The sequence below is a fragment of the Pyrus communis genome, chromosome 6, assembly GCF_041283825.1.
Source record: "Pyrus communis isolate YQ-2024b chromosome 6, ASM4128382v1, whole genome shotgun sequence".
NCBI classification, from domain to species: Eukaryota; Viridiplantae; Streptophyta; class Magnoliopsida; order Rosales; family Rosaceae; genus Pyrus; species Pyrus communis.
In genome coordinates this window covers 6,848,267-6,870,869 of record NC_142570.1, presented here as the reverse complement: position 1 = coordinate 6,870,869, position 22,603 = coordinate 6,848,267, and the positions used below count along the sequence as shown (strand labels likewise).

Here is a 22,603-nt window from a genome sequence, read left to right as displayed (position 1 = left end):
GTGAGGATTCCTAAGATTCCGACAATTTGTACTAGGCTTTTTAGTTGAAATAGTTGCTAAGATTGTCATAGCTCATTATTTGGTCTATTAAATTTAAAATCGATAGAAGTTGTCTCTAAGGGTGTTAATTGTCAATCATTTTGGTTCTATTGTGAAAAAATTCTGCTAAATAGAAGAAACCACCAATTCAACGAGAGGTTAATTTGACAAAAATACTCTCGATTTAAGATTTCTCACAAAAAAAACCAAAATAATTTGCAGTGAACAATTTTTAGACCAAAGCCCCATAAGTTTTAGCAACAAGGAGAAGATTGTACACAAAATTATGAGTAATCCTATTCAAAAGCATTTTCATTAAACTCCACAAATCATCAATAACTTGTTTATTATTTCATGACTGGATTGTAAAGAATTAAATTTGGAATATTTGAATTGAAGAATAGTAAATGGGCTAGAGTTAAAATCATATTCTTGTTGAACATGTTTAATCAATTTTTTTTTTTAATTGAAGTAAAAATGCTATTATTTTGTAGAACAAACAGTCACATAGGTAAACAAACTTGTATTTGTAAAACAACATTTGTAGAGTTTTTCAGAGATGCTTTTAGACACATGCATTAACGTACTCCTTAATACTCCCGGAAAGGAGGACCGCCGTGGCGAGCCATCAGTCGGTCCTCTTTTTGAAAAAAAAAAATTGAAAAATTATATAAGCAACATTCATGTGACGTCCAATATGAGCATCATTTAGCCTTCACAAGATTGCACACTATTTCATTTTCTTTAAACTTTTAAAGTTCACGTGTTTATATTCTCCTTGCCTTTGAATTTTCATTTGCCATTAAATTAACATTATTGTTCATTAAATATTTATGACATAAATTTCAATTTGTTGATTAAATATTTATACATAAATTTCAAATTTCAAATTTCAGTAGTCATTCTACTTATTTTTAGCTAAATTGAACGAGAAATGTCTCCTCCACATGCAATTGATAATGAAGTCGTGCTTTGATTTTTATTTTTTGGTTAAATTTTTACACTATCACTTATCGTCCATCCCGACATAGAATACAGTAATATACAAATAATCGTGGATAGAATTTTTTTATTTATTTGAATTCATCATGCCTCATATTCGAATCTCACATGCTAGTATACCTTGAAGTACTAATATCGTTTGTGATAAAAAAAAAATTATAAAGTTTCATTCAAAAGTTTTTTACCACACTTGTCATTTAAGTCTATAACAAATAATATTAATCTCGACATCGTTATATCCGTCAATAATTATGTTAATTAGACTACTAACATTTCTGCAAATCAGGAAAGCAAATTACATGAAACAAATTCGGTTTTATTCCATCTAATAATGTTACACGTGAAGTTATATTATTAAATCTAAACACTATGATGACTGTAATCCCATTCTATGTAGTTATTATTAATTCGAAACACCACACTATGATTGTAATCTCATTCTATGGATCAGACCCTCACCCAAAATTGGGCTTCTGTCAAAGCCCAAGTAAAATTGGCGACCTCGTTTTGCGCGCCCCGGTTACCCACTCTCCCTGTCCGCTCGGCTACCTTATCATTTTCACACACACCTGCAACTCCACAACGCAACTCGGAAACTCACTGAAATCGCCGGATCATGTCGTCGTATACGCTGCAGTTGGCTTCGCCGGCGACCAGAAATTGTTTGTACGAACACCGACGCAGAATTCCCACATTCAAATCTCCCGCGTTTTCCAACCCCCATCCCTTTCGCTGCGATTACGCTGCGGGAAATGGGCTATTGGCAGCGAGCAACACAAGCTTCAAAGCCGTGCCCAAAACGCACAGTCGTCGGTTCTCGTGCACTTCTCAGCTGGCGGAGATGGCTCCGGCTACCTCTGCAGTATACGGCTTCCTCCTCCTCAGCGGCGGCTTCTTTGCTTGTAATCTCTTCATTTCTTCCGCAAAATTACAGATAAATGCTCCAAAAATACATGCTTTTTTTTTTTTTTTTTTCAAGAATGGTGGGTTTTTTTTATTTTTTTTTATCGCAGTTTCGAGAACAGGAAGCAAGGGGTCGCTTCTCGGTGGTGTTTCAGGAGCAGCTCTAATGGCAACTGTAAGACTCCTTATTAAAACTAAATTGTTTTTTTTTAATTTTTTTTTTATTTTATCAGAGCAGAATAACACTAAATTATGTTTACTTTCAAGTTTCAATAAGTTGGTGAATTTTAGTTTCTTAATTATTTTTTTGGGTTAATTCAATTGTTTGATTTACAATGCTACATGTGCAATAATGTTGGCAGTCACACGTGATAATTTTCATGTCAACACATTTTGAGACGCTGAAAATCAATTTACTAATCCCAATTGCCGAAAAGATTTCAGTATTTGTTTGATGTGTCCTTAAAGGATGATCGATGTGTCGTCAAAATTTGGTTTTGGTAAGTTCAGCAATTGGGATTTGTAAATCGATCATTTCAGTCGAGTTCCCTAATGGTTTCTTGATGAAAGGTAATATCTGAGCTCTTAATCTGAGCATAATCAGACACTAACACTATTCAGAGCTAAACCACCTGAGCTTCCTTTGTCATTGTTCAACAACCGATGATGGATCAATCAGAAATCTTCAGAAAGAGATGTGGGGTCGACCTCCGTCTTTCAATGCTGGATCAAGCTTTTACTCAAGCCAAGTCTTTAGCACATTGTCCTTCGTAGGGTACCAAGTACAAATCTTTCGGAACCCCTGCACAAATGCATGTGATTTCCACTTATGAAGAGTGAATACCACACTACATTTTCCAGCTGCATCATTTTAAATAGTGCTAGAAATGATCGTCGTATATAATGTATAATGCATTTCAAAACTCTCCACATCCTGTTTCCAACCCATTATCCCTCTGCTGGTGTTTCACTTGGCAACCACAGAATTCAAGATTTCGTAAAAAGCGTTAGTTGCTTGAAAGAAGGGACGAGCATGTTGTTCATCATTGACAAATAATGCAGGTAGTCTATATGTTTTGTTGTTTGCATGTTCCTCAAATTAGTCCGAGATAATGCAGATAAGCTTCCTTGCTCTTAATTAACGATACTAGGGAACCGCACTCAAGTTTATCACTAAAATTGTACAAGCACTTTGAATTGTTAACAGTTGACAATACTCCCCATGGGTTTATGTGAACACGATATTAATGTTTTATTATGTTCAAATTATTGCAAAATACACTGCAAGTTTTCTTCAATTTGTTTCATCCCTGGGACGTGGTACCCTGAACTTTCTTCATCCCTATTTGTTCATGGGGAGGAGGTGAGACTAGGCCAAAGGCCTTAATTGCAAGGTTTTATAGCTTGGAGCTTATGCTTCCTGAAGTTATCTTTATTCATGTTGAAGAATGTCTATCAAAATTCAAAATAACAAGAGTCTTTCGCTTTGTGACGCATTCTGTTTTTGTTCATGTAATTGAGCTTCTTGTTCCTTTCTGCCTTCTTACCTTTCTAAGATACCGATAATTTTGTGGTTCTGTGGTATGTTTAAAAAATCCAAATAATGAATCTGAATAGTCCTAAGAGTGTTCTCCCTGAATGAACGTTGATACACAAAAAGGTTTTGTCACCAGTTTAATGGGTGATACTTGCTATGCTTGTAGGCTTACTATCTGCTGCAAACACCAGAGACAAAAGCTATTGGTGATGCCCTTGGTTTTGGATCAGCATTTCTTTTTGCTGCGGTATTCGGTATGCTTGTACCATGCTTTTGTTAAATTCTATGCACAAGTGTGTACATAGTAACTTAAATATCTGTTATGAATAACGATCGTATGCATGTACCATGGTTTCAGGTATACGATTAGCAGCTACACAGAAATTGGCTCCTGCAGGCCCTCTGTTAGTTCTTTCTCTTAGTGCACTGGCTGTGTTTATATCAGCTTATCTAAAAGATAGTGTCACCATATCTTAGTCGTCCTTAACAATAATTTAATGTTGTTCGTAAGTCAAATTCCTTGTGTTAATGCGATCAAGACTTGAGTTGTAAGGTCTTATTTAATTCAGTTCTTGTGTTCGAACTCTTCTCTCTATTTCGGGTTTGAATTTCTGACTTAGTGCTGGTTTTTTTTTTTTAGTATGAGTGCTTTTTTCCTCAGTTCCCACCTCCATTATATTCACTCCACCCACCTTTTTCTACTTACCACAAAGTTGTTACCAACTTATTTAACACGCTCCTTGACATTTTAGAAAAACACTGACCATGGATGGCAACCTTGTGCCGCCCTGGCCTAGTTAACCATGATTGCCGGAATTTATCTACTCTTGCTATTCTGATTTCTTCTGATATGGAGGTGCTACAGCAAGATAGGCTGGATCAAATTTCGTTCATGGAGTTTCGTTTGATATTGCACATTTGTTCACGAACTCTCGCTTGTTTTGTAATCTCAAATTATGTACCTTTGCTTCCTTTGTACTACTACTAATTCCTGGCATTGTCAATGTCAATAATACAAGTGTAGTGTGTTTTTTAATCCTTTTTTTTTTTTTTTTTTTTTTTCCCAGTCGAGATTGTATGGTCTTTTTATATGAATTCAAACGTATTATGTATTGCCGAGTGCTTCTCCTCTTGGCCCGAAAAGAAAGTGCTTCTCACGGCACAAGTTGAACACACATCTATATTTTAACTGCCCCTTTTCCGGCAATTATCTTCTCCCTTTAGGCCTTCTAGCTATATATATTTGTATCGACTACTGACTTCGATAAGAGGGTGGTTGTTAGTGTCCATTCGGAGTACCCCGGCCTCCTTAATTGACAAAGGAACAAGGAATAATTAAGTGCATAATCTAACGTGAGCTCTTAAAGCCGAGGGAAACTTGGTTCCTCCCTAATTGGTAAAAATACAAGAATAATTAAGTGAATAATCTAACAACGTGAGCTCCTAAAGTCGAGGGAAACTTTAGTAAGATTGTCGTTTTACAGAAACCATCACACTTGCGAGACCAATATAGGGTTTTATGGGAGCCCCTTACGCAAGTTTTTTTTCCTTGGTGAGAGGAGAGAAAATGCCAAGACTGAAGATCATGAATTCAATCTTATATCCAAATGTAAGATGAGGTACTTATAACTAAAAACTAATTTGATGCACCTATTATGTTTTTTTATGACACCTTCAAGCAATTTTGAAGTTGGTATACATAAAAGCGTATAGGAGACAAACTCTTGGTACATGAATAGACCCCACAGTTCATGGGTAGGTAAATCAAGACTCGTAAAAGATGATGTTTGAGTTTGCAGTTCATCATAGTTGTCTTGCCAACAAAACTCCACAACGCTAAGAAAAATGAGAGATATGAATAACCTAATAATGTGATTTTAAGTTGTATTTTAATCTAAATTAAGGGCTAATGACTACAAGCATAATGCGACTAAATATGGTTCAATGAAAAACAAAAAAGGTACCCCATCTCTCCATTTGATTTCAACCGAAAAATGAATAGGAATAGACAAGATTCCCTTGTCCCATACGATACTTTTCACAAACTTCAACTCTAACCTATCCACCGACGAGAATACCCCATAATCCAGTGTCTTCTGGTATTTATGCCTATCCATATAGTGATTGACTGTGCGTGCACAATGCAAAAACTTTTGGTGAGAACTGCTGCTGTTGCTTTGCTTCATCATATATTTGATTAAGTCCACTTTCGTTGAAAAGAAAGCAGATAAAATATGGAAAAAGGCAAAAAAAAAAAAAAAAAAAAAAAAAAAAAACCAAAATGGAGAAGGATGGATACATGGACCTTCCTTCCCAGAACTTTGAGAATCATTTTTGAGTATCTTCTACTCAACACGACATGAATTATTTAAACTTTACCTTCTTTTTTTGTTCATTTTTGAAGTTTCTTTTTTTCTTTTACTTTTTTATTAATGGAATCACTATAAAATAGTCAAACCCTCCCACTACAACTTCCTCACATGCTATAATTTTTTCCTGAATGTTTTGGGATATTATGCTTATGCTTAGTACTTGGCGGGTTTGTGATGTCCCGCTTCAGCATGTTGATTTATATCTGTCGCGTTTACCATTGTGTGGCAGATTTATATCATCGGCTCTTAAATTCGGCAGCAATAGGGTCACTTCGCTTTTGGTTTTGAAGAAGTGGGAGTTGGATTTTGTACGTTTCTTTTCATTATTTGGATGAAACTATGAATAGTGGGAGTCGAACAAAATCTCTACCTCTAGCTCCAAGTATGGTTTCTGGTTTCTGGGTTCCATCGGGGATCAGGAAAGGAAGAGTTTGATTTTGTGAGACCTTAGCATCTACAGGTTCTCCACTATGTTTTGTCTTGTCTAAAGTCTAAGTGCTGCTTGATCATGTAATGCAACATTCATGAATACAAGACCTTGTTAGAAACAATATTACTTAAGAATTGACCATGGAACTGAATCTAAGAGATGGAAAAATTAGAAAGATCCCACCCCTATCCAATTCAAAGTTTATTCATGGTAATGTAACAAATATATACATATTATAACCGTATTATTAAAAGACTTTTTGGGTTTAAATCTCGTTTCTCATTTATTTGTCGGTGCAACAAAAAGTTGATTCTTTAATGCATAAATGAGTTTGCATGTAGAGAAATGTATAAACTAACTTGTGGATATATATTATCCATACATTCCTCAACCACTTGAATTTTAGGACTAGTGGTTATATACCAAAAATTGAATTAAAGTCCAATGTGTAAAACTCAACTCAAATGGGAAATAGGATTCTCTTTGGATCCCTTCCATCTGGATCCTTGGATTCTTCAATTTTATTCGTTGAACTGGAAATCGAACAACAAGAATTAATTCCTTGTTCGCCTTCACCTTCTCATGTTCATCTTCTTCCATCTTATTCACGGTTCAGCTTCTCATGTTCATCCCTCTTCTCCATCTCGCTCTCTCCCCAGCTCTAGGATTGAAGGATCTAGATAATCCAAATGGAAGGGATCTAGAGAGAATCTCAGTACCAAAACTAGGGCACAATTTCCCCTTATTATACACGTGCATGCAGACTGCGGAGCCATAGACAGTGGAGAAGTACGTACTTGTTTGATGCTACCAATTAGCTAACGCGGTAATCAAGAGAATAGACTATAGTTAGGAAGGTGATTAGGAAGTGATTATAATTAGGAACTTAGTAATCAAGTATTCTCTGATTGTTCTCTGGTTATGCTTCCTATATATAAACAGGTTCTTAATTGAAGTACAATATAATTAAGTATGCAGCCTGGTACAGGAATCTTAGGGTTTTGTGAGCAAAAGGTGCAACTGAGACATATCTCATCATGTTAATCATATAATTAAGAAATGACAATTACTTATTAATCAACATGATAACTGTTAATGATTATAGTAATCCTTTTGCCCCATATAATGCATTATGCACTTTCATTTTATAATTGTGCTCTGACCATGTTTTTGTGTAATATGTAACAAAATATAAAATAATTAATGTATTATTGTTATTTCATTGACTTTGTTAATGAATCTTACTCTTAAAAAAGTATGTATTGTTAATTAATTCGAAATTGGGCTTGAAAATAGTTGTGATTAATTAAGAGTTAATTAATCTGTCTGAAGTGTTAGAGAGATAATTATTAATTAGGATAATATTAGGGAGATCAAAATTTTAAACTAAATAATGTGTGACCAATAAAAAATAAGTATGTTAATCAACACTTAAATAATAATTCAATCATCAACATCCATTTCATTTGGTTCACAAAATTTGAGTTAGAAATTTAATCTCCTAACATTATCCAATTAATTAACATGATGCACGGTTTGGAAATTGGAATGTATGATAGATATCAGTCACTCATCAGCACGTTTGGTGGCCAGATTTTTTAAAATTAGGAGACAGCCATATGACTTATGATATAGAGCTGTATTGGTTGTATGAACTAAATTAATATTTTGACTAGTTGGCACATGATGAAAGGTTTTATAAGATTAATTTCACGATAAGAAATAATTTTCGCACATTATTTTTCTCATTTTACGTATTATTGGCTATTTTTGTGGCTCCTCAATTGTTTGGTTCGTTGACTTCCATTGTGCCACTATTTCTTAGCTAGGAACTTTATAGATTTGACAAACTTTTTTATTGGACCAAACTAAGGCATCAATTGGACTTTGCTACCTATTTATGTAGGATGTTGAATGTCGGGCAATAAGTAGGCTTCGAAAAATTTAAGGAGTTAGAAAATGAGCTGACAATGTATATGGTATAAACACTGTATTTCTGCATATTTGAAGTCCTATCTAAAACATATGCAGTTCTTTCCCGATAAACAATAATTGAAATATGCGAGATTTAGGGTTTGATCCAAACTTCTTCTGATACTAAAGGATAATACTTGCAACCCTCCTTTCGAGGATGAGCTCAATTCTCCCTTATGAATAACGTATCTTGATAGTACAAATTTCATTACTGGAATCATTTGATTTCTTAATCTTAATTTGAAGATCACCCTACAAAAATTATTTCAGTCAGAAATCATTTAGTCATTTAAATATATAAAACAAACCGACGGTATAAGTATCAAGTAACATATTCATGATAAACTGTTTATTTATTTGATACGTTTTGATGATTAAACGATCTTCAATCCAACAATTTTTTGTAGAAATGATCTTCAAATAAGGATTAAAAAAATAAATTATTTCGATCGTTGATAAAGATACGTTATACGCAATAAAATAAAATAAATAAATACACATTCCTACATGAAGGATGCAAGTATTCATGCCACTTTGAACTATTTTTGGTAAAATTTTGTGAGCCCAACAATTACCAATATTGGTCTACATGAATACATCCGTATGTAGGGTTGCCATGATTTGCCATTACATTCCACTTGCTATCAAACGCAAATTCAGCCGAAAAACACAGCTTTAATGCATTGACAATTTGATACCTACCCCTCTGCTCATCCTGAACTAATTAAAGAAGGAAGGTATCACGTTGGTAGGCTGCAGAATCAAACATATAGTAAGTAGAGTCATAACTCATAAACTCTCCAACTTTTTTTTTTTTTTTTAACTGCTATTGAGTAATACATAGTTTACACAAAAAACAAAAAAAAGGATGTTGCAATTTCTTATAAATTAGGAATGTAATTGTATAAATTTGTGAGTATGAGTGCCAAACAATCCAAAATACATATCATATTAGGCTTGAATCACGTAAATTTAGTATTATAAAATCACTACGTCTTACTTAATATTTAAATTGTATTTAACAAAGTATAGATAAACAAGTGTGTTTAATATATACTAAATTTTAAATTATATATATATATATATGTGTGTATATCTAAGATACATGTATGTTTAAGATTGCTAATATTCAGGTGAATCGGTTTCTAATAATACTTTAACCCAACAACTAAACTCACCTATTGGCGAGTAGTTGAATTGTTACCAAAACAAAAAATTTAAAAGTCTACAACCCAACCAATATCTGTTTTGGTAGAAGGGTTGGTCAATACACTCACTTAAATGTCCACCCTTACATAACATGATGAGGTAAGAAGGACATATCTGTTGAATATTGAGAAAAAGATTGGCCACATACATTAATAATTCAACAAAAGTAGAGTAATTATATGGTTAATTTTTGTTGAATAATTGCATTGGAGATTGAAAGATGGGTATTTTTTTAGTAGATGATTAGGTGGCTGGTGGAATTATTATACTGGACCAAAAATGAAGGGCTTCACAGTTCACGGCTTCTCTCACATGTAGGTTATGCTCGAGTGGTGAAAGATGTCTCCTGTCCAACTGCAAAATTGCAATCCACATCAGAGTCAATGAATTCAAGCGCGCGTGAAATGTGGCTCACACGTTCTATTAGCCATCTTTACTGTGATCACACGGCAGCGAATTACATATACAGTCGAAAATTCATTATAATACTTAAATATTTAATATAATTTTAATTTGACGGTTTGATATAATTTATGTGAAGATATATAAAATATGAAATACATGCAAGTATTGAAATCCTTTTCATGTGAACTATTATTAGCACTTCAAAAATTTCATTCTACACTTCTCACAAATGTATTTTTCTTTTTAATTATTGAAATTTTGGAGTGCCAAATGAGATTTTTGAAGTGCTACTAAAAATTCTATTTATTATTGACGTTCGAGTTTATATTTTTCTTAACATTTGAACTAAGGTCAAGCAAGTTGAAGTTCTCAACATTTGTTAACATTTTAGCATGCTCACACGCCTCTTCCTTTTTTCACAGTGACGAATTTTCAAACTTAAGACGTGAACAACACTTAGTAATTATTGATTAACACATGTACGTTTATATGAAGAAACGACATTGGATTTATCATTTTAGTAATAATTTGTGTTTTTGAGGAGAAATTGAGTGAGACTGAGGAGAAAGATGGAGGAGTTGAACAAGGATGAAGATGCTCACTGGGCACAAATTGAGTGACGTGTAGCATGTGTGACTAGGAAGCTTCACACACAGAGCAATATGTTTTGATACCTGAAGAAAGTTGATATTTTACCATAAAATCAATTAACAATCTAATGAGTATTCAACTCCATATAAAAATATGAAAAGTTTAGTAAACTTTTGACGCGAGAGATTTCTTATATAGCTAACACAAGAACAATATGTTGCACTGATAAACAAAAATTAAAATTTATGTCAAGTGCTAAATATACCAAGAACAAAGTATCTCTTGACTACAAGTTCTTAAGTGAAAAAATTGGGACTAATTGTTGAAAAGGAAATTATCATTATTAAGAGGAAAATAATTTCCACACATTATTTTTTTATGCACCCTCATATATTTATGTCACATTCCAGACCGGCTCCGTCGTAGCACGATATTATCTGCTTTGGACCCCGATCACGCCCTCACGATTTTGTTTCTGAGAACTCACGAGCAACTTCCCAGTAGGTCACCCATCCTGGGATGCTCTCCCCCGAACTCGCTTAAGTTCGGAGTTCAGATGAACTTCGAAGCTAGTGAGCTCCCAAAAGGCCTCGTGCTATATAAAGGTGGACATGTACATATAAGGCACATCACCCCATCTTTGTTGGTCGATGTGGAATGTTACATTTATTTATAATATTTTGAATGAATTTAAGCAAATAAGAACCAATGAATAGAAATTTACACAGCGAAGATTATAAACAAAATCACTTTTCATCTCAGAAATTACTACTCACGCCAGAATTTGTCAATTTATCGAGTTGCTCTTCTAGTAGCACATCAAAAATAAACAATGTACATTAAAGACGAATATCCAGAAATAATTGTATTATCAAACCAAAAGCTAGGTCATGCACGCTACACACCGCGGTGGATTAGGAAGTGGACTTCGCAAGCATTACGCGGGGGGCGGCAGTGACTAGATCATTGCATAATGCAAAAAAGTGCAAGAAAACTGTTAAATGCAGTGCCCCAATGGAAGGAGAGATTTTTCAGTGTCATCGTTACACGGGTTGGTACATCACGTGTTGCTATATAAATGGTAGGATATGTGATAAAAAGTTAATAATTTCAAAAATAAAATTTCTCACCACTTACATAAAAACAAGTAATATATCATCCGTGTTCCTGTCACAATTAAAAATTTTTCCGACTGAAGCCATTGACTTTCTCCTTCTTAAAATAATGCAGAGAGAGAGAGAGAGAGAGAGAGAGAGAGAGAGAGAGAGAGAGAGAGAGAGAGAGAGAGAGAGAGAGAGAGGTTGGAGTTTGTACTGTCTCGATTTTCTGTATATATATAAACACACACGTCTATGCATTTAAGCCTGACTACCGCTGAGTTATCTAAAACATCCTTCTCTTCAATCCCTACGTCATATATCTATCTCTTCTTCAGTTCACCTCTGTTACTGTGCAATCCAATCCTCCTCCTCCTCCTTCTTCTTCTTTTGACCAGTTTCAGTCCCTTTCAAATCGTCTGCACTTTTCTGCTCTTTTGTTGCTCCGGTTTTGAACCTGGATCCTTCCTTTTTCACCATTCTTCCTTAAAGAAAACCTCAAAAAAATCATTCCCAGCATGTAATCCAGACTTTAAATCACATCCCACAAAACCCCTTTCTCAGAAAAACCAAAAAAAAAATAGTTTGATTGCTTTTTGTATGAAAAACTAGAGTTATCCTTGTAGTGGGTACTCTGGATTTCTTCATTTCTTCTATCCCTTAACAAAAAAATTATAAAAAAACCTTCGAAATATGTAACTTTTATCCTTCCAAAACCCAATTCCCAACCCAAAAAAAAAAAAAAAAAAATTAGGTAAATTTTATTTTCAGTATGTACTATCCATAGCCATATTGTCGTCCCCCACTCTGGCCACTATCAAGATTCTCGTGTAGAATTTTTTTTATAAAAATCGTCAAATTATGTAACTCCGAGCTCTCATTCCCAGAAGAACCCAATTCTCAAAAACAAAAAATAAAAAATAAAAAAATAAAAAAATAAATCTATTGTGTTTTATCCTTCTTTGTCTTGATTTTGGAAGCTAGAAATGGCGGAATCTGAGCCAGTGACGCCGTCTGCGTCGGCGCCGGCGACGCCTGGAACGCCACTGCCACTGTTTTCAGGGCCGAGAGTGGATTCGCTATCGTATGAGCGTAAGTCAATGCCGCGAACCAAGTGCTTCCCTGTGAATGCTCCTGCGTGGGGTCAATCTCCCACGTGCTTCAACGAGTTCCCTACTCCAACTGTCTCCCTCACCCGCAAGGTATGCATTATATATTGCAACCCCCACAACCAATCCTTTTAGCATGCACCATTTTTTTGACATTTGTGGCTGTCATATGATTGAGAGTTTTATTCGAGTTTAGGTTCGTTTGGTGTCCAGGATAGAACAAAGAGTAACCAATTGAAATGGAACTCTACTTTAACGAATAATACTTTCGACTTTTTGTTTAGTACATATATTAATACGATAAAACCATCTAATTTTGTTCCTGTCAACCTTAATTTACTCGGTTGTTAAGTTATACTTGAACGAATAATAGTATGAAAATAAAATTATTAGCGTCTCAATTTAAATATTGTCAACTCCATTGGTGTTTAAAACTTGACAAAATGAATTTCATATCGAAAGAAAATATTTTGATATTGCTTTGGTGCATTATTGTTGGTGCTTCAACAGTGACGTATTTACAGTTTCAGTCATGAAGTTGAAAAAGATAATAATTTGTTAGAAAAAGATAATAATTTGTCTATAAACTAATAAATAAACACATGCTCGGCCGAAAAAGATTTTGTCCGTACTCAATTATAAATAGAGGAAACAAATTGGTTAGGGTTTGACTCCTATTGATACACATTAAAAACGAAATTTTTTAACCCGCTCTATATATATTTTAGCAAACCGCCCTTTTAATCGATTTATATTTTGGCTGTGGTCCTTAAGCAACTTGGTCGGTTCTTAACAAACATCTATAATTTATCCCAAAAAAGAAAAACAAAAAAAACTCTGCAATGTGAGCAAAGTATTGGGATTAAAATAAATCCAGGACGGCTAGTCCGAAAGGATATACTTTTGAAGAAGTTAATTTATCCAACAAAAAAAAGAATTTAATTTCATATTCGGCATGTGGTCTACCTTCTACTTGTATTTCATTTTAAATAATAGGAAAAGAAGAAAAAGACAAACTGCATATGTATAATATATGTCGTTCTCAATTGTCATCATCCTAATGTCAAACTTATTTTCTTTCCCGAAAATATGCATACGATGCTAGTAGAACCATGCCTTAAGAATTCATGTGTAGGCTTTTCAACACGATCGATAATGCTACTCAAACACTTTCAATTGCTTTACGCTTTATTGCATGTCTATTAGCTAATATCCATTCATTGTGCTTTGAGAACTTTTTAAGGTTTCAACAATTGAAAACGCATTTTTGATGGTGGGCATTAACTACCAAAGAAAGTTAAAAAGTATTCCCAACAAGAAAATCTCATCGGGCCAAAGCTTTGTTCGTTACACATTTAAAAAATGCATGCACTTTATTAGCCACTAGGGTTAGCTCAGTGGTGAGGATGGACCGCGTGATGAATAAGTTTTGAAGATTTTAGAGTTGAATTAGCGGTTCATAATTAATCACATTTATATTGTCCACAAAAAATTTCTGTTTAATTAGAAGTGAAACTATGCAATATAAGTTGTAATTTATCTTGTGAAGTTTCAGAAAAAAAGATTCCATTATCCAACACATGAATTATGTTCAGAGCTCAAATTCCCCCGATGTAGCAAAGAAAATTTGTATGCTAAGTGAGGCACGTTAAATACTTTAGCATACCAATTTAGAAAAAAAGTCGTTGAACTGATAAAATTAGAGAAACCGGTCTAAACCAATTAACAATGAGTGGAGAAGTTCGTAGCGGTTAGTTATATACCGTTACACAAAACTTTAATTTCCTGATGTAGGATAATAACTAGTTTTGATCAACATTATGTAGCTTGGAGCTGAGTTCGTAGGAACCTTCATCTTGATGTTTGCAGCAAGCGCTGGACCAATCGTGAACCAAAAGTACAACGGAGCAGAGAGCTTGATCGGAAATGCAGCATGCGCAGGGCTTGGCGTGATGATCGTGATTCTCTCCACTGGCCACATCTCTGGTGCGCATCTGAACCCATCTCTCACCATTGCATTTGCCGCCCTGCGACACTTCCCGTGGGTCCAAGTCCCAGCCTACATCGCAGCTCAGGTTTCGGCCTCCATTTGCGCCTCGTTTGCTCTCAAAGGGATTTTCCATCCGTACATGTCAGGCGGAGTCACGCTGCCTACTGTGAGTACTGGCCAGGCTTTTGGACTTGAGTTCATCATCACTTTTAATCTGTTGTTCGTTGTCACTGCTGTTGCAACTGACACTCGAGCGGTATGTAAATATATCATCCTCACATAAATTTGATTTTTCATATCTCAGATTCTTTTTAACTAATTTCAAATATATTCTTTCTAATGCGCTTGGGATTTGATGACATGCAGTTGGGAGAGTTGGCTGGTTTAGCAGTTGGGGCTACTGTCATGCTAAACATTCTTATTGCAGGGTTAGTACTTCATATCTATCTCTCTCTCTCTCTCTCTCTCTCTCTCTCTCTCTCTCATTTTATCCTTCTTAATGCTATTTATCTACTATTGGACTGCTTTGTGATTTAGTTATAATTAGGGTTTATTTGAAAATAATTTAAGTTTTAATTTTATGTTCTCATTTAAAAAAAGAATAAAACCGAAAACGGAAGAAGAAAAAAAAATTGCAAATGGCCTTTTATTATAGTGGTGGAAAGATATTGAGCCTTGCATGATAATGTGGATTCAAATACCGTCGGTGGCCAATTTAACAAAATCTATCGTTTGACCCAAAAAAAAAAAATGACGAAAATTTGAGAGCTTGTTTAGTAAACGTTTTCAACTTTTTAAATTTTGTGAAAACTGAACAATTATCAACAAGATTTAAGTTTATCTATTTATACTTGTGCATATGATTCACTACTCGGCAAAATTCGACTTCTGACATCGAAGTATCTTGGTTGTGCAAAAGCGTTTTTTTTTTTCTACGAATTCAAACATATAATTGTGGGTAGGTGACTTTTTCTTATTTTTATCAAATTGTAATAATAGTCTGCAAAGTTTGTTATTACTTATTTTCAATATAATGCTCCACATAATTACTCTTCTTTCGTGATAAGGTTAATGGTGTATGTGTATTAGATCAATTTGTCATTGTATTTGCCTATCTGCATCAAACTATATCTTCTTCGTAAATTGACGAGGTTTAAACTATCGTATTGTCTAAAAGATTATTTTGAGTATTCTCAATTATGCTCGAGTATCGTCAAATTAGCACCCTATAAGACAACAAAGTTTTCCCATCATTGACTAGCTGAAAAAGAAAAAGCAAACTAAAGAAATCCTTGTTTATGCTTAAATTTTTTGTCTTAATTTAATTATTATGTTTCCCAATTACAATGGGCATTTATTCAAAACAAATAAAATGGTAGACAAATAAATATAGACTTATCACAATGTACTTCGAAAAGTGACTCATCCCTACATAATGATAATGGAAATCATATCTAACGTATACACATATCCCTGATTCAAACAAAGTTAAGCTCGTCATTTGTTTGTTTTTGTTGGGTTGGAGGGTGGCCAAGTTGGTAGCTCCCACAGCAATCAATACAGTTTCATGTACAATCATCATCCTCATGTTGGCATAACGTCACATAATTGAAAGGGAAAAGAAACGATGGAGGTGTGCGGTTTTTGTTATCATCTTAGCATTTCCCTCCCACACGCAAAGTTTAAGGATAAAAGATTCCAACCGGAATGTAGTACTGAAAATTATGGTTTTGTTTTGGCGTTGGCAGGCCATCTAGCGGTGGTTCAATGAACCCGGTGCGCACTCTCGGTCCTGCTGTCGCCGCCGGAAACTACACGAAGTTGTGGATATACCTGGTGGCTCCTACCCTTGGAGCTCTCGCCGGGGCGGCCACCTACACAGCTGTGAAGCTCCGGGAAGATGAGGTGGATGCACCTGTGCGCGAGGCCAGGAGCTTCCGTCGCTAGAGCTATACAAAGGCATGAATACGTAGGACAATAATCTATGCAGTTTTTCATGTTATGTTATTCAGTTATTAATCTAGATTATTAATAAGATGAAAATCTTATTAATTTTCTTTATTATCCAATAACAATATGATAACATAACATACGAAAACGATGACAAAACATATTACCTTAAGTATGCTAGTCCGTTGCATGGTTTATACCATATGATATGACGTGATTAGATATAAGTTTGATAAAGAATAAAGGGCAGTGCGGGAGATATATGTAAGATGTGATGGAAAGTCTTACCCCTGGCCCATTTGGCTTTTCACTGTAAAGAAGTGTGTGATATCATCTCTCACAAGGTCATTGTCCGATCGGATGGTCCTGCGAGAAGACTTCGGATGGGATCTGTTTGTTTGATTTGTGTTCTTCTGTTTTCTTTTCTTTTCTGCGTTCGGAAAGTGACTTTATGTAAAAACTGCATGCAGTATGATGCATGGTTTAATAAATAAATAAGGATAAAGTATAAAAAACTACTTTAATTATTGATGTCACGATCTTTCATATCTTATCTTTTAAAATTAACAATGTTATGCCTCATCTTTAGAATTTGTGCCAATGTTATATCTTTCGTTAGCTTTGCCGTTTATTTTTCAATTAAATGCTGACGTGGCTTGATTCGGAATCCATTTTTTAATAAAATATTATTAAAAAATAAAAAAATCATTTAATATTTTTTAAATATTAAAATAATAAAGAAAAGTAAATAAAAAAAAAAACCTCAGGTCAGTTCGTCCCCCCCTTCTCTCTTCCCCATCTTCCTGCAACCCAGAAAGAAGAAGGAGGAAGAAGAAGAAGAATAAAAAAAAAAACCCAAACCAAACCCAGTTCGTCCCCCCTCCCCCACCACAAACCCAACCCCCTGTAACCCAGAAAGAAGGAAGGAGGAGGAAGAAGAAGAAGAAGAAAAAAAAAAACCCAAACCCAGTTCCCCCCCCCCCCCAACCCCCAAACCCAGAAAGAAGAAGAAAGAGGAAGCAGAAGAAGAATTAAAAAAAAAAAAAAAAAAAAAAAAAAAACAAAGGGAACCCAATTCGTCCGAAGAAGAAGAAGAGAGAGAAGGAAAAAATAAAATAAAATAAAAAAACCCAGTTTGTCCTCCGCCCCCCCCCCCCCCCCGGCACACCCAACCTCTTCCCTCTACACCCATCCCCCCCAAGTTCTCAACCTTCGGAATCGCCTTGGCGAAGGTTTTCTGATTCCACCTCACACCCACCCTCTTCCCTCTACACCCATTCCCCCCAGGTTCTCAACCTTTGGAATCGGCCTGGCGAAGGTTTTCTGATTCCACCTCAACGGGATTTGGGTTTTTTTTTCTTTTTGGATTGTAGGTAGTGGGTGCGAGGTTGGGTGCAGAGGGTGGGTGCGAAGGTGGGGAGGTTAGGTGCGGGGAGAAGAGGGGGTGGGGAGCGGGGAAGACAAATTGGTTTTTTTTTTTTTTTTTCTATTCTTTTTTCTGGGTTGCAGTTGCAAGAAGAGGAAAGAAGATGAAGATGGGGGGAATAGAGAGAAAAGGGAGGGGGGAAGGGGACGAACTAAGTGTTAGTTTTTTTTTTAATTATTCTTTATTATTTTAATATTTTAAAAAGATTAAATGAATTTTTTTTTGGTTTTTAATAATTTTTTAATAGAAAATGGGTTTCGGATTAAGCCACATCAGTATTTAACTAAGAAATTCACGCAAAGCTAACGGAAGGTATAATATTGACACAAATTCGTAAGATGAGGTATGCCATTGTCAATTTTAAAAGATGAGGTATGAAAGTGTCGTGACACCAATAATTGAGATAGTTTTTTGTAATTTACCCAATAAATAAAGTTTGTGTGATAAAATGTACTTTGATCTGCTGCATAGTTTAATTTGGTACATGCATGGCTGGATCTGCCGACCATATCAATTATACTAAGTTAGGTTACGTGGAGAGGTTTGGCGGTATACGCACCCGAGTACGAGAGAGATGAAGGTAACGTTACCAGATGAGGAAGTTTAATATTACAAGTGTATATAATCAAAATTAATTTTTAGAAGAGAATTCCAGAATGATTTGATTTAATATTATTCTAATTAAAGTTCAAGGGGCAAGTGCCTTTTTATTATAATGGTGGAAAAATGTTATGCCCTTACATGAACTGTGTAAGTTCAAATCCCGGTGATTAATTTAACATATAACTTACTAACGCAATCGCTAAAATAAAATAAAATAAAATAAAAAATTCGAGAGGTCTTTTGTTGTTTGTCCAAGGGTGATCGTGGTTGACCGGTTAGTGAATGTGTTAAGGGTGATGGTGTTGGTACGGTGGAGTTGACAGTAGAGATTGCAAATCAATTTATTAAATTGTTCGTAGGTATTCATTAAAATCTATTTAATTTAATTTAATTTTATACTATTATCATCACTACCAATCTCATCTTTATTCTATAATGATATCAAATTAAACGGATCTTAATCAGTACTCATTAACAACCAAATAATTAATTTGCCACCTCTAGTTACTAGTGATAAAGTGATAGGATGAGGGTGATGGTGGTGTTTGCGGTCAATCATATGATTGTTTTCTAATGCTATTATTATTATGTTTTTGTACTACAATTGTATATCATATTAGGTGACATCTGATGTGAAAAGTCATATAATTTAAATTAATCAAAATTTAATTTCAATTAGAAACCATTTAATAAACCAATAATTAAGAAAAAACTAGCTAATTAAATAATGATTGTGGTACTTTGCAATTATGGTTCTTCCACTAGTCATATCCACCACAATCTCAATCTATTCTCATACGGCAAGATTCATCGGCGCTCCTTTACTTGAATTATTGGTAAGCATCTATCATTATTTTTTATTAAATTTCTTTTTTAAGTCTGTTTAATTCTTCTTCTTCTATCGATTACCAAAACCATTTTTGTTCACAGAAAGAATGACAATGGGCATTGAAGAAGAACCCCATAAATTGAAGGACACTAAACACGTAATGATTATTATAAGCGCAAATATGAAGGTAATTATTTTTATTAGAACAATTGTAAATTTGATTTTCCACGTCTGTTCATCATGTTCACATTGTGGTGTTATATATATTCACTATGTGATGAGCTGTATACTAAGTTGCCCTTTGCAACTTAGTTCCTCAATAAAGCACTACATATCTTATCCATGGTAACCAAATCAAGAGATTTTTTTTTATCACTTACAGATTAAGCTTTTTATCACTTTCAAATTAGGCTTTTTGATCACTTTAAGTCAAATTAGGCTTTTTTTTTAATCACTTTTAGATTAAGCAACAAACTTAATTAAAGTAAGTATACTTGCCATAGAAAGCATTTTCCTAATACAAGAAGACAACTTCATCTGAACTTTATCCACCATATATTGAAAAGTTGCACTATTGACCCTTTTATGCAATAAAGGAACTCCAAGATACGTCCCAATCGAGATAGCTACATTTGAGCGACATATCTTGTTGATTTTACGAGCCACTCTTCTCCTAGTATTCAGAGAAACAACAAACTTTGGCAAGTGGCCATTTACCACAATGATGGAAAGGTGTTGAGTTTTTACATGATGACGTGAGTTCGAATCTCATCTGTGACTAATTTAACAAAATCTATTATCTGACAACAAAAAAAAAAAAAAAAAAAACAAAAGAACTTTGACTTATCAAAATTTACCAATTCACCAGAAGAAGCACATAACTTAGCAATGCACGACTTGACAATCTTTGATGGTGAAACAGTAGCTTTAGTAAAAACAAGAAAATAATTTGCAAAAAACAGGTGGGAAATACGAGGACCTCTTCTTAAGACTTCTGGTAGGTTTCCATTTTTATTATGAACTTCATAGGTAATCAAATGACTTAGCTTCTTCATACAAAGAACAAAAAGGTAAGGAGAAAGAGGATGTCCCTATCTTATACCACAACCTAGTTGAAACGCATCAGTAAGTTAACCATTAACGATAGCTCTGAAATTGATGGAATTTATACAACTCAAGATGAGCTAGAGTAAACTTCCATTAATACCAATTTCAAAAAAGAATACGATCAACAAAGCCCCACAATAATATGTTATAAGCATTAGACAAATCAATTTTTCAAGCCAAGAAGCCATTTTTTCCTATAGCAAGCTTAAATTTATGTACAACTTCTTGAGCTAAAGCACCAACCAGAAACAAAATTGAATTGATTTGGGTAATAATTTTCTCCATTATAGGCAGCAACTTGCAAACCAGAAGTTTGGCAACTACTTTATACATTTTAGTACGTAAACTGATGGGCCTAATTTGATTCATAAAAATTGGATTAGGAACTTTAGGTAATAAAGTGCTAAGCGTTTCATTTATACCAGGAGGAACTTTGACATGCTGAAAAAAATATTGAACATAAGTGATGATGCGGTTAGCACTACGATCTCTAAACTTTAACAACTTGAGCATTAAGATCTCTAACTTCTTCCTCCAACAACGGAGGGAAAAAGCTTAGGCATTACGATCTCTAACATCTTTCAGTGAACAAATCTTCGAAATAATTAACCACCACAGCTTTCAGATCCTGTTGACCCTACACCAGAACCATTTTCAAGTCCTTTCAACCTGCTTTTCCTCCTCCTAAGGCCATCTTCAATGGTGACCTAAAACCTAAAAATATTTAACCTAGAAAATTTAGGTTTTAGCCCAAAAATAGTTTTTCTGCTCCAACCCTTCTGGCCTAAAATTTTAGCCCAAGATTATTAAAGAATGAATTAAGGCTAATTTTTTTTAAATTAACTTTTTTCTAAATAAAAAATTATGCAGACTATCCTAAATTAATTATATGAACATTTTAACCTAAAAATATTTAAATTCCGATAAATTTTGAAAAATCACTAAATCAATACATTAAAATCATGATAAACCACATAAACTTAATACAAACGACATTTAATAAACCACATAAACTTAATACAAATGATAATTAATAAACCGCATAAAATAAAATAAAAAAAAGAAAAAAAAAGACAATTAATAAACCACATAAACTTAATACAATTGAAAACTCATAAACTTAATAATGATATCCACCATCTTGACTTGGTGATGGACTTGGGTGATAGTCTTGAGATGAATCGTCATCTTGAAATATACTCTTTGTGGCATCCCTTCGTAAAATGTCCTTTTGCTTACCACGTAAGTATTTCTTCCTTTCTGGAGTGTATTTGTCAAGGTCCTCCATCATCAAATTAATTTTGAACCTTTCTTGCTCCCTATCCCCTTGTTCCTTCATGGCCAAATGCATTTTGGCATTTTCTTCTTGCCGAGAGATATAGTTTTCATTCATTCTTACAATTTCACTAGCAAATTGTGCACGTATTGGATCTTGGGACTTCCCTTTTCTCTTTACTTCCTTTTGCTCATCTCTACCCGGGGGCCTTGCAAAAGAAGTTGGGGTCATTTGTTCGACACCTTCATTGTCGGAAAAATTCACACCTTCATTGACATCATTTGGGGGTGGGGCTTCACTATGAAATAATCTTCCCCATTGTTGGTTCGCATCGGTTCCCTACCTCGGACAATCCTTGAGGATGTTCCAAGCATGATGCAACTTAAAAGCTTGATTTTTTGGTGTAGTTCTTGTCTTGTAAATTGACATTGCTTTGTCACCCTATGCAACAAATACATAAAAATAATTAGTTGCAAAATACTATTATGTACATGACAAATAAAATATCAACAAAGAAACTCACCATTTTTGAGGCGCCCCTTCCATTAGACATGTCAACTATGGCTCTCTCCAAGCTTCCCTTCCACAAAGTGCATGCTTTGTTGATAATCTTCCACCGATCATAAACACCACCAACTTCCCTTTGACCAGTGTTGGAGTTTTCATGGAACTTATCAACGATTTTACCCCACAAAACCTTTCTATTTTGATTCGTGCTGAAGACACCATCTTCGCTACTAGAAATCCATACCAA

At 34.6% G+C, this 22,603-nt stretch overlaps 2 protein-coding genes across 2 annotated transcripts; both read left to right on the top strand.

Annotated features, from left to right (window-relative positions):
• Positions 1-1,571: 1,571 nt before the first annotated feature.
• On the top strand, positions 1,572-4,076 carry LOC137710761 (Transmembrane proteins 14C). Its single transcript, XM_068449885.2, has 4 exons — positions 1,572-1,943; positions 2,055-2,119; positions 3,648-3,735; positions 3,840-4,076. Exons 1-4 carry the CDS (start codon positions 1,658-1,660, stop codon positions 3,956-3,958), a joined length of 558 nt encoding a protein of 185 aa, XP_068305986.2. The 5' UTR covers positions 1,572-1,657; the 3' UTR covers positions 3,959-4,076.
• A 7,746-nt stretch (positions 4,077-11,822) lies between these two features.
• LOC137711187 (putative aquaporin NIP5-1) lies at positions 11,823-17,123 on the top strand. The gene is made up of 4 exons (XM_068450397.2): positions 11,823-12,761; positions 14,495-14,914; positions 15,025-15,086; positions 16,407-17,123. The coding sequence occupies exons 1-4, from the start codon at positions 12,546-12,548 to the stop codon at positions 16,603-16,605; spliced, it is 897 nt and encodes a 298-aa protein (XP_068306498.2). The 5' UTR covers positions 11,823-12,545; the 3' UTR covers positions 16,606-17,123.
• The last annotated feature ends 5,480 nt before the right edge of the window (positions 17,124-22,603 follow it).